Raw genomic sequence first — 12,246 nt, 5'->3', positions numbered from 1 at the left:
AAGTCATCCCGAGTAAATGTAATGACTCTGAAACGACATTGCAGTCACTGTTGCATATATGCTAGAGAGCCTTAACTATCAAGATGTTTTGCTTTAGGAGACTGGTATGAGAAACTGTTTATTTCTAATCGAATTTCTGTGATACTACGGCACATGTAGAGGAGACATCTGCACCTACAACGCAAGGCATAATTCTGCCACCTGCCTCATAACAGTACACCTCCTTCTGTTGCTCTTATGGCTTGTTGCAGGCTAGTGGAGCTGTGTTAGTTTAATAGCTTGTTACTGCAATAGCAACGATGGCTAATAAGCAAAAAAGAGACAAGCAGACAGTGCAGTATTCTTATCCCAATTTACTAGCTATATTTATATGAACTCAGCTTGTCTACAGTCAATTTACAGCTTTTTGATTCCATTTTAGCTTAAATTTTGAGCTAAGTGCTAATACTATGTAAAGCATAAAGCAAGTAATGTTTTAACAGTAAAGTTCAGTCAAGATCCTGCTTCAGGATCTAGCTTCCACTGTCCTTGTTCTTCTCTACCATTGCTTTTACATTATTTTCTGAATCTTTATCTAACTCTGTGCAGCTGGAAATGCCTTATCTTGTGTGTCCCAAGAGCCTTATAAGAGTCCTCTCTGAAACCCCTCCTCCCTCCCTTACTCCCCCAGAGGTAAGAGCTTCTCCCTTGTCCTCTCTCCACCTCCACCAGAGCATCTGCTCTGCTTTGCAGTGGCCTGCAGCCCTCTCTATCCTCCCACTTCTCCACTCCCCCCTCTGGTTTGCTTTGGGCAAGTGAGCTGCCCACCTCAAGCCCATCACTAACAACCCTCTAACACTTACCTGCATCCCAGTTCTGTTTAAGAAAAGAAAAAAGGGGGGGGGGGCAAGAGCCCTTGATGTGCCTTTTACCAACAATCTACAAAAAAGGGCAGATGACAAAACTCAAGTTTTAAACATAGCCTGTGGTTACATGAGCTTTAAATACATACGGCTGTGGCTTTAACACACACAAAGTATGCTGCTCAGTAAAACATCTTTTGTGTGTTTCTAGATAATATACTCTAATAATAATATACTCTAATCTTCTAATAATACTTTATGTTTACGTCTTTAGTGCAGTCTAACGATGAGCAATGAACAATGACATAAAAAAAAAATGTGTACTGTTTGAGTTTAAATATGAATAATTTCAAGCCATACCTGTAGGCGTGTCAGTGCACACCTTTTGAAAATAAGGAATTTGGGATACAGCGCTGAGAACTCACTATACTAACTGCAAAACAACTCAGAGCAGTAACTTACCTGTGTGGTAGTTGGTAGTGCTTTTGACTTACCTCCACATGTCTTTTGATTTGTGGTTTGGTCAAACTAACACTAAAGGACATATGAAAGCGGGACGTCTTCTGCTTGGATTGTTACAAAAGCACACGTCAGAGTGCATTGTACAGGAAGACATTTGCTTTTGCTGCAGTAAAGGCATCAGTAACTTTTCATATTTCGTGCTATTTTTGAGCCTTCTTCACCTTGCTAGGACTTTATTTCAGTATTGACATGAGGCTTCATTAAGGATTTGCAACCAAATGGTTTATTTTACAAAGATCAGCAGCAGCAGCTATGTGTGCATATTGTGAGAGGTTAGCGTTATTGTCAGCAGTGGTTGAATGCCTCTGTGGGCATTCCTGTGATGGGGGTTGGGGAGGGGGGGGTTACATAGCCACGATTCTGCTGAGTCTGTCAGTTGAAACTATACGCACAAATGATCGCACAAATGATGCCTGTAGTGTGTATAACGGTCTGGACACAGGTGTGCACACAGGAATACAGTCTGTATATAAAATAAATCTATAACCACTGTGTTGCATATACACACTGTGCTTACACAGCGGCACTTCCTCTGCCAGTACCAGTCCATTCAGATGAAAGATGACGACCTAGCAGAGGCACACAGCCCATTGAAAATTAGCTACATATATAACAGCTGTGACTCACACATGCACGCTTACAAACACACGCTCACAGAAAAAAATGTCTCATTTTCTCTCTTGTACGAACACTATCTAATCTATTTTCCCCTCCATTAAAACAAAAACTTATTTTCACATTGATTGCTGCACTACAGCATTAAAGCCATCACTCAGACACTCTGTTTGATGGACGGTTTGTGTCACACTATACGTTTGACTGCCACCTGTCCTTCCTGCCAACCCTTCTTCTTATGTCATTAAAGCAAAAAATTCACTCATTATAGTCTATAGACCCATAGATGGAATTTTATAGTACATTAGCTTATTTTTATTTCAAGTGTTATTTAATGTTATATTGCCACGAGGCTAAAACTGAAAACCTTTCAGGAAGCCGAGTTTAGGAAAAGTAAAACTCATAACTGATTCGATGATTGCAGCTGGATTTTAGAGGCCCAGCGCAGCTTTGTCAAGACCTTTTACCGTGTCTATCTAATAAATAATAACGTTTTAGTTAAGATATATTAATGTGTTTAAGCAGAGGAGGAGGCGGTTGTGTGTCTGACTGTGTGTGTTTAAGCGGAGATGCTTTTCTTCAGTCGATGCCTCATCAGGGATAATAGGCCACGATGATTCAGAACCGAATCGATGTGCGTTACAGTTGGAATTTATTCTCTCAGCGAACAAAATCAGCATCATTTAACCAAACCAGAGAAGATGCTGTCCACAACCTGTCACCTCAGCCAACATGCTTCATCTGAGCGCACGCGCGCGCGCGCGCGCACACACACACACACACACACACACACACACACACACACACTCACTCTTGTTTGGTACGTCTACAGCTAGATATAATATTGGTATTGTTTGATACCCTAACTGAATATCGGCTTGTGTTGTAAATAGTTTTATTTGAAACGGATTGTGTTTTTATAATCAGCACAAATACGTCTTGTTAAATTACTAACACACAAGCATGTCTGTGCTTTCTTTTTTTGTCTTAATGTCAAAAAAAGGCACAAAAAATGCATCATAAAAGCATCCCACTAACAGGTATTGTCTGTGTAGCCTTAGAAAAAAACCAGTGTTCCTGTGCTGCAGTCCTCCCCCCTCTTCTTGTAAAACTCTTTAAATCACAGCCACATGATGCACTTGTACTGGCTGACATGATCCCTCGTTATCATGAACACAATTGCTCCCACATACTGTAAATATTCTCCAAAGTGCCAGCTGTGTATAGACCAGCAGCTGAAAAGAGTCCCTGAACCAATATGCTGTTCACTCTTAATTGCAAACTGAAGTTAATGGTGTATTGGTTAATATCTACGCTATACGCAGCTGTCGACTGTAAATATATTTGTGAAAATTTACATGCATGTCCTTAATAAAGCAAATAAGCTGAGCACCACAAGAAGATAGAAAGTAGAAACATAATATTTAAAGCCAAACTCACTTGTTTTATCCAGTTTTTGCAGAATAAATACGTTTTATTTTATTAGTTCGTAAGTTTGCTTTTATTACAGTTGTCTATGTTTAGCGTTGAGAATAATTTTTCACATTGATTTATATTGTTAGCTGGTTTAAGTTGACTAAAGATTGTAAAGTGTTTTCATGCATATCTTTATATTTAGATTGACTGTGAAAAGTCCCCTTTATGTTTTTATTGCCCTTCTTTAATATAATCTGCTCTCTCATTGTTTTGGGTTGGCTAGCACGAGTGTGTGCATTTTCTGTTTTGCATGTCATTCTCCAGTGTGGGTTGTTGCTGTGCATCGCATGTAGAAACACACCTTTGTAGATTTGCTCCCCCCATTCCAGTGAGATCTCTCCTTTTCTGCCTTAGTCTGTCTGTTTGGGATGAAGCGGCGCTCTGTTATATTCACCGTGGGTGTGTGTGGGTCTTTGCGTGCCATTGTGACGTCCCCCACGCTGTGCACGTTGTCATTTTTCAGTTTAACAGCACTTTTTTTCCCCCCTCTTTCCCTTTTGTCCTACTTCTCACCGCCCACTCTGTTTTTGTCCCCGTTGACTGTGTGCAGCAGCGCTGTGCTCAATCCTGTGCCGTGTTGATTATTTTGAACCCCGTCCCCTCACCCCTGGTGCTTCTCTTGTGGTTTTTGTTTTTGTTCTTGTAGTTGCAGGACCCCCGCATGTATGATCAGGTCTATAGGTACTTAGACCTTCCAGGGCAGGTATGTGAAAAAACAGCGATTATTTGATTTAAAAACAAAAAAAAGAACAAACTTCTACCTCAGCAGCTTGCTGCTGTTTTTTTTTCCCTCTGTTGCAAATCAGTCATGCTGAAATCTGGGAGTCAGGGATTGCTGTTTGACGATGGGCACGAGATTATCACAAAATATTACCCATCTTTCTTTATAGACTTTTAAGCTTTGGGAAAAAAAAAAATTTACCCACAATTTGATTCAGTCAGTCAATGAGCACTCCCTGCTCCCAAGCTTGTGTGATGCAGTATTTTCTGTGAAGCGCTACCCCTTTAAAAAAATGTGCTTTTAAGTTTAAGATGATTAGAAAGCACAGATATTGTTAAGACTGTTGTGGTAGGTTGATGTTTATTTGGCACCTTAAAGTAAATTACAAAGAGGGACAGTTTGGATCAGTTATTAAGTTTTGGATTTGGTTGTTTGAGTGTGTGAACGCTTCTTTCTACTTCTGCATTGATAAATCTTGACTGTAATTTTCAAGCTCTGTCGTTCAAATGTTTAACAATCCATCAGTTTTGGAAAATATATTTAATGGCTAATATTATTTTTTGTCTCCTGCTCTTCTCCTTCCACTCTCATCCTCATTGTCATCCCCAAAACACCTCATGTGGATTCATCCACCACTTCCCATTATTCCTTTTAACTATTCCATCCCCGTCACCATCTTCGCCTCCTCTTCTAAAGCTGAAGGCGATCGACCGTCCACACGAGCCGGAGAAGATACCGCGAGCACCTCACGATCGTAAGAAGGAGTGGCAGAAACTGGCACTGGGGGCAGAGCTCGCTCAGGACTTACCTGAAGACAAACACAGAGAGGCCAACGGATCGGCGGGTTATCACGACAACAGGTGAGTGAAGGTGGACGGCACTAGTTAGTCAGGTGTCACCTGGTGGAAATGACGTGCACATTACATCACGAGAGCTGAAAATCTGAAAAACTTGATAAAAACGGATTCATCTGCAGGATTAAATCAATCCTATGGACAAAAATAAATAGTGTCCTGTCCACAGAGAATCTGTTCACACAATTTACACTTCTGTGGCACTGGGGAAATGCAGCCACAAAAGGGATGATTAAGGTCCTTCAAAGTTGTGATTGCTTTTATTGTGCCTCAGAGCTGCAGTGCCACTCGTGTTCAGTAATTTCCCTGCCAGTCAATGTGATTAATAAGAAAACATTTTATGCAAATTGGTAGTTTTGTTGGATTTGTCAGTAGCGTGGATAGCTGACACAAAATTTTTTCTGCGAGCACTGATGAGAATAGATTTCAAGCAAATGGACCGTAGATGTGGTTGTCGGCATTTGATTTACAATGTTGTGGATAACAGTGTCTTTTGATGGGCACTCACCTAGACTGCAACGGCATTGTCAACAGAATAATTGTAGCAGAAATTCATTCTTGTGAATAAAAAATATTCTAAACTGCTGAGAAATGGAAACAGGAAGTGTATACTTTTGTGGCCTGTGAGAATACGTTTGTTTTATGAAAAGTGCCTCTTTACTTATTATTACTTACTTGTTTTTATGTGTATATGTATATTGTGTGACCAGATCTCTGTAATGGCCAGAAGAAACCATAAACATGACCTTAAAGAACATAATGAGCGCAGGTCTTGTGCCACACGTCGTTTTTTAAAAGTATTTTGCTTAAAAGAAGCCAGTCATCCTCATACATTTAAAAAAAAAAAAAAAAAAAAGGTCTTGCGCAATAGTTCTTCAGGCTTAGTGTCCTTAAAACGAGGAAACTAAACAAGTGGAGGAGAAATGAAGACGTGGTAGGCCTACAAAACTATTCCCAGCAGATGAAGAGTTAAAAATTGTTCTAAGAAAGAAATCCTGCAAAGACTGGACTCAGGACCTGAGAGATGGATCTAAACCCTCAGCTGGTCAAGAAGCCACTCACTGCTGAGGTATGCCAACTGAACAACAAGTTTCATGTGGTGACGATTCCACATTTTTCGATGATTTTCGAATCATCATCGGTGTGGAGATCAGGAGAGAGGCACAGCAGACATCTGTAAAACACAGTGGAGGCTCTGTCATGATTTAGGGCTGCGTTTCAGCCAGTGTTGTTGGAGATCTTGTCAAAATTGATGGAATTATGAACACAGAAATGTACCATCAGATTTTGATCCCCCATACAAGACCATCTAGATGGTCTCTGAGTGAAAACATTAATTTGTCATTTTTCTGCATGAAAATGATTCCAAACACGCTGCCAGTACAGTAAAAGCATACTGGTCCGTGACCTCAGCATTATTAAGGCAATGTGGGATCTTCTTGACAAAGAACAGAACAAAAGGCAGCTAACATCTGAAGAAGAGCTCTGAATGTCCTTCAAGAAGCCTGGAGAACTATTCCTGAAGACGACTTAAAGAAATGACAAGAAAGGTTCAGGCTGTAGTGGAGAATAAAGGTGCTCATACTAAATATTGGCTTTCAATATTTGTGTTGCTGGCTACGATTACTGGACTCTGTGAATTCCATGACCCAATTACTACATAATTTCTGATCATCAAAAAGTCTTAGTGCTGTGTTTAATCAAACACAAACTCCACAGTAAATATAATTAGTATATCAGTATTAGTATATCTTCTGTTTTTTGTGTGTGAGTTTGCTTTGTGTTTGTTTTTCTTGTTTGTTTTTGTTTAATCCTTTACAAATATTCTACACACACAAGGTAAAATGATTGGGAACATACCTCAGTTCTATATACAGCACCTCCACCTACCCAGAATATGTAAGGTTTTGTTTAAGTGACATGATTTAAGTTCTGACAGATGAGCTTTATGCGGGTAAGAATAGTAAGTGCAAAGAACACAAAACTGCACACACACACAAAGACTCACAGCTGAACCAAACACAGTGTGAATGAATGACTGGGTTTCTCTGCTCAGGACTCATTTGTACATGGAGCATTTGGACGGGCCCTTCTCACTGGCGGCGCTGCCCTACACTCAGATGAACGAACTGCTTAACCGTACAGGGGACAGAATGTATTCCCGACCTCACGACCCTCCACCGCCGCCACCTCCTATGCACCCACTGGGAGAGATAAAGCCACCTTCTGTGATCAGGTGAGTCATCAGCCTCAGTTTTCACTTTGTTGTTCTACCTACACCTAAAACATAAATGTGTGTTTCAAGCAGTTTAAAAAAGTGCTAAGGAATTATCTGTAACTACTGCGATTCCCTCCCCATCTCTTAGCCTTGTTTATCTCATTTTCTCATACACATCTGTCAGTATCATAGACCGACCTTCAATTACTGGTTCTGAAGAGGTTGATGAATGTGTGGTTTGAGAGTGTGTGGAACAAAGATGAAGTAAAATAAGAAAAAGGCTTGTTGAAGGGCAGGATCAGCTGTTTGTTAAGGCCACTGAACATATTACAGGTTGTTTTTCTGCTGCACATATTGGCCGCTTATGTAGCTGTTTTTGAAAGGATGAAGAGATCAGAGGGAATGATTAAGGTAACACTGGAGAAATCTTGCATTGATTTTTTTTTTTTTTTGCACTTGCCCTTGCATCTGCCTTCTCCTCTTGCTCTTTTATTTACTTTATTCTGACCTTTAATTCGTGCTGATTTTCCTTTTTTTTTGCCATTTTAAAAGTTCCCGTCACCATGTTCCATTGTATCTCATTTTCTCGCTTCACCTCCTCTGAAAACTTTCCTTTACTACAGCACATTAAGTAGCACTGCTGTCCTGAGAGGAAACACTCCACACTTTATTTTTTCCTCCGTCTTCTCTTCCTCCTGCTGTGCCTTTTTTTTCCCCTTCTCCTTCACCACAGGAGGAGGATTGATTGTGGACACATTCCTCTGTGTCGCAGTGTTAGCGGTGTACCAACCCCCGCAGGTTTGGCATCAGTGAACGGCCACTGTTATTCACACTCTTGTCTTTAATGTGCAAGTTACAATAAGCCGGTTGCTCAGTGATCTTTAACCTCTAATTTATTGAACTGACAGTGAAGTGGAAATACTTTGGCCTCGTCACTCTATCCATGCTCCTGTGACAACTCTGCAGTTTCACAAAGCAGCTGTATTTATGGTTACTTCCACACTCCCAGCAGCTGCTTCTGACGCATTGCTGCACATTTTTAATTGAAAAGATAAGAACGAAACAAACTCGGCTCTTGACATGCACCTTTTGTGAACAGGCAGTTTCTGTCGTTACAATAGTCAGGCTTTCCGTTTTACTTGGCACACGTGCATTTGTGGGTGACAGATTTAAAAATTCAGACAGATGATAGAGATAATTTTGGAGTTATGGGGGGGTTTTATTATGCATGATGTGCTACAGATGGTCTGAGGCTAAAAAGGTGGATGTCATGGATATAAATAAGCAGCTATGTTCTTCTTTCGCAGTCTGAGTCAAATTAGTTTCATAGAAAGTTTAATTGGGAAAATGCAAAGCCTGGTGTTAGACTGTCCCTGCCAGGTGGAATGTGCTCTTCTGCTGATCACACTCAGCGCTGCAAAATGTGGAGCAAATATTAGTCAATTTTGAGGCTTGACTAAGCTGCTAGTTCAATGGTTTTTTGTTAAACTGTTCTCCTCGTACCAGATATCCTCTCTCCTCTCTTCCCCATTCTAATGCTCAGATTGAACTTCACCAGATCATCTTGATCTCGTCTGCATACACTCGTTCAATGCACTTTTAAATGATCAAGATTACCAAAGGAAAACTAGACAATTTGCAGACAGCTGGAACCATAATATTTTGGCATGTTTACATTTCATAACCTCTATCGCTATATACAGTTTTCATGTATTTTGTCAAACTATTAATTAAAAAAAAAAAAAACTAGTAACTGAAGTGCACATGTATATACAAGCTGTTTTGTTGTGTTTTGAGAGAATTTATGGCATATAACAATCTTCCCAAGTGGAAAAAGTTGAAGTTACCTCAATTATCTCTCAAATTTTGCACATGAAGCACATGGTGACCAAAGTCCAGCCTCCTTTTTACCTGTTGGTGAGCGTTTTCTCAGGTACTCTGAAAGGCTTAAAGAGCCGCAGCAGTGCACCACCACTGCCTCCACCTCATTCGTGTTTCTTCTTCCCTCCAGCTCCAGCTCGGGCTTTTCCGACAGCAGACCCCAGTCTCCAGCCCGGACAGCAGGCCACAACTCCAACACTCCTCCTCCTCCGCCTCCCCCTCTGCCCCCTCCTCCTCCACCCTTACCCTCCACAGGCTTGCGCGGCACTCCTCCTCCTATTCCTCCTCTACCAGTCCAGCAGCATCCCCCAGCCATCCCGCCTCCCCCCGCTCCCCTCCAGATAGCCCCGGGTGTTCTCCATCCAGCCCCTCCACCCGTGGCACCTCCCCTCCACTCCTCATCTCCAGCTCGTTTCCAGCAGGTCCTGGACAAAGGTCCATCCTCGGGTTCTGGTATTCAGTCAGACAGCACCATCCTGCCTCCTCCACCGCCACCACCTCCCCTGCCCCTCCCAGGAGCGCGGAGCTCATCACCGTGCCTATCAGGGCCACCACCTGTGCCCGCCTTCCCTTCAGCAGGAGCCATGGCCTCCCCTCCCCCCCACGCCATCCACGACATGGGGACCAAGAGGCACCATCCAGCCAATCTGCCACCCATCAGCGATGCACGCAGTGTCCTGTTGGAGGCTATCAGAAAAGGTGAAGTGTTTGTAAATGCATGTGCAAATAGTTCTTTAAAACCATGTTGTGACCACTTTTTCATAGTAGCAGCTTAACTGCCTCCAAATCTTGAAAAGATTGTGTAATGCCAGCTCTGCATGTGATGATAAGAGAATATATTCAGATATTTTTAAGCCTGTCTTGAAGCAAAACTTCCTCCAATCTTTGCTGCTTTTCTCGTCTTACATCATAGATAACTGTATTTTTGTAAATCTGTAAAAGAAGGCCGTGAAATAACTTTGAAGATGCCACTCTTTTGTTTACCGCCCTTTTCATTACTCTTCTAGGACCATAGGATTCATTTTTCACACTAAATGGTTAGAGAAAAGAACACCTAGCTTGGTCTCTATTAGATTAGCTTTGCATTCAGTTTCATCTACTGTATAAAACAAGCCTCTCATTCTTAGCTCTCCTACCCCTTTAAGCAAGCTTTCTTCTGATTGGCTGGCACTTGCAAACAGATTTAAATAGCAAGTGGGAGCAGGTGCTGCGCACATAGTGTCACGCTGTGTCTATAAGATCCAGCTTCATTCAGATTAATCAAATCGGAGACCAGTTTTTAATATTTCACATAAATACATTTTAATAAAGCAGGATAAATACACATCTATATCCAAGTTATTGTTGCTGTAGTCGTTATAATCCTAATCGGGAGTTTCAGGAGCGATGATATGTAATCATCTTTCTCCGTTTCCCTGCTGCAGGCATACAGCTGCGAAAAGTGGAGGAGCAGCGAGAACAAGAGGCTAAGCACGAGCGAGTGGGTAATGATGTGGCCACCATCCTGTCACGCCGCATCGCCGTGGAATACTCCGACTCCGAGGACGAGTCCGAGTTTGACGAAGGAGACTGGATGGAATGACGGCGGCGAGGGAGAGAACAGAAGGAATACCGGGAGGATGGAGGTGCCCCACCCTCCAGCAGTATCGCATCCCTGCACTCCACACCTCGACATCAAAGAACCGAAACACCGTTACGACCACCTTTCCTCTCTCTTTTTTTTTTTTTTTTGTTTATATCTTGTCATATGTCTGTCTCGTTGTGGTTTGTGTTCAGTGGAGGGACTCCACGTCGCCGTTGTCGGTCTTTCTAGTGTTCCAAGAGTTGTTTTTCTCTCTCTCTCTCTTTTTTCGAATTCATTCTTCTGCACCTACCACGCGACTTTGTTTCGGCTGGATTTCTTGTGATGAAATCCCTCATGTTTACTATCGGTATACACGAAGATAACTTTTTTGAAGAGCCACTTGTTTTCGTTTCTTATCTGTACCTTGATGTTGGGGAAAAACAAAAACAAAGAAGAAATTTGAAAAGAACAAATGAAGGCATGTTGCATCTATCTTTAGTTCTCCAATATGGTTTTGCTGAACATGGCATTGAGTGAATGCTGCTTTATTTTAATCATCTTTTATTTACCTAGTACAACTGAAACACTTGTTTTAACAGGCCAGTAGTATCAAACCCTGACCACAGGCTGGGTTGTCGTCACCCCCCCACACACTTTTTTTTTGTTATCAGGAATGACTTTACCACTAAGGACAAGCAAAAGATTGTGTTGCTGTGTCATGTGATAAATATTGTATGGCTGAAATGATGGGGGAAACCATATGGCTGCTTTGGTCACATGTGTGCATATCCATCCACTTACATTTAACCTTTACCCCAGGGAAATGTATGCCTAGATACTGAGCTGTCTGGGTTCAGAGGAGCCATTTCTGCTATTGTTGACATCAGGCGCTGTCAAAGAGAAACACTAAGCCATTGTTTATATCGAGCTCCCTTCATTTTCTCACGCTTGTTGCCGCAGAAATGGACGGTGGAAGCAACTTGATTCTGTAGATAAACATCAGAATTCCTGCCTCTCTTATTATCCCTGATTTATTTAAAAAAAAAAAAAAATACAGCGTACAGAGAGAAACTTTTTCGAGTTTTGGGAATCTGACTGACACCAGATGCAAACCAACAAATCAACGTCACTGATGGCAGCTTCTCTCAGATGCCCTTTACTGTTTAACTGCTCACTAACGGGAAGCCTTACCTCGTTTGGGACTACAGCTCTGCGTAGTACTGCCGTTTGAGGCGTAAGACAAGAAGCTTACATTCTGCCTTGTTTTGGCTCATTTGAAAGGAAATGTCTGCCATCCTTTTCCGTTCGTTCGTTTTGTTTTTTTCTTCTACTTGCCTTATTGTTCGTACAAAACGTATCGTTGAGTTGATGAATGTATTGTGCTGTTACTACTTACTTGCCTGCGCTTGTATGAATTCGCTGTTTCTATGTTTGGCTGGGGGGGAGGGAGTTGAAAGGAGGAAAAAAAAAGATTGGATCAATACTGTATACCATGTAACTTATGTAACTGTTTACTGTAACAGTTTGCTTGAATTAATAAAAATCTAATGTTA

General features: G+C 41.6%; 1 protein-coding gene across 6 annotated transcripts in view; it reads left to right on the top strand.

Annotated features, from left to right (window-relative positions):
• wasf1 (WASP family member 1) overlaps window positions 1-12,246 on the top strand; it is a 67,123-nt gene extending 54,877 nt beyond the window's left edge. For 4 of the 6 annotated variants that reach the window (XM_085381510.1, XM_085381509.1, XM_085381508.1 and 1 more), the window contains 6 exons: window positions 589-672; window positions 4,102-4,158; window positions 4,873-5,036; window positions 7,087-7,266; window positions 9,260-9,828; window positions 10,554-12,246. In XM_085381510.1, the coding sequence (XP_085237636.1) occupies window positions 589-672; window positions 4,102-4,158; window positions 4,873-5,036; window positions 7,087-7,266; window positions 9,260-9,828; window positions 10,554-10,711 (1,212 nt within the window). In that variant the 3' untranslated portion in view covers window positions 10,712-12,246. The remainder of the gene's footprint in view (window positions 1-588; window positions 673-4,101; window positions 4,159-4,872; window positions 5,037-7,086; window positions 7,267-9,259; window positions 9,829-10,553) is intronic. The other 2 variants (XM_085381512.1, XM_085381513.1) reach the window with 2 other exon arrangements.

This window comes from Rhamphochromis longiceps, linkage group LG15 (assembly GCF_057381845.1).
Source record: "Rhamphochromis longiceps isolate RC_006_pf linkage group LG15, R_longiceps_female_GT1.1, whole genome shotgun sequence".
In the NCBI taxonomy this organism is placed as follows: domain Eukaryota; kingdom Metazoa; phylum Chordata; class Actinopteri; order Cichliformes; family Cichlidae; genus Rhamphochromis; species Rhamphochromis longiceps.
The sequence above is the reverse complement of the archived record's forward strand: the minus strand, read 5'-3'. Positions and strand labels throughout refer to the sequence as shown.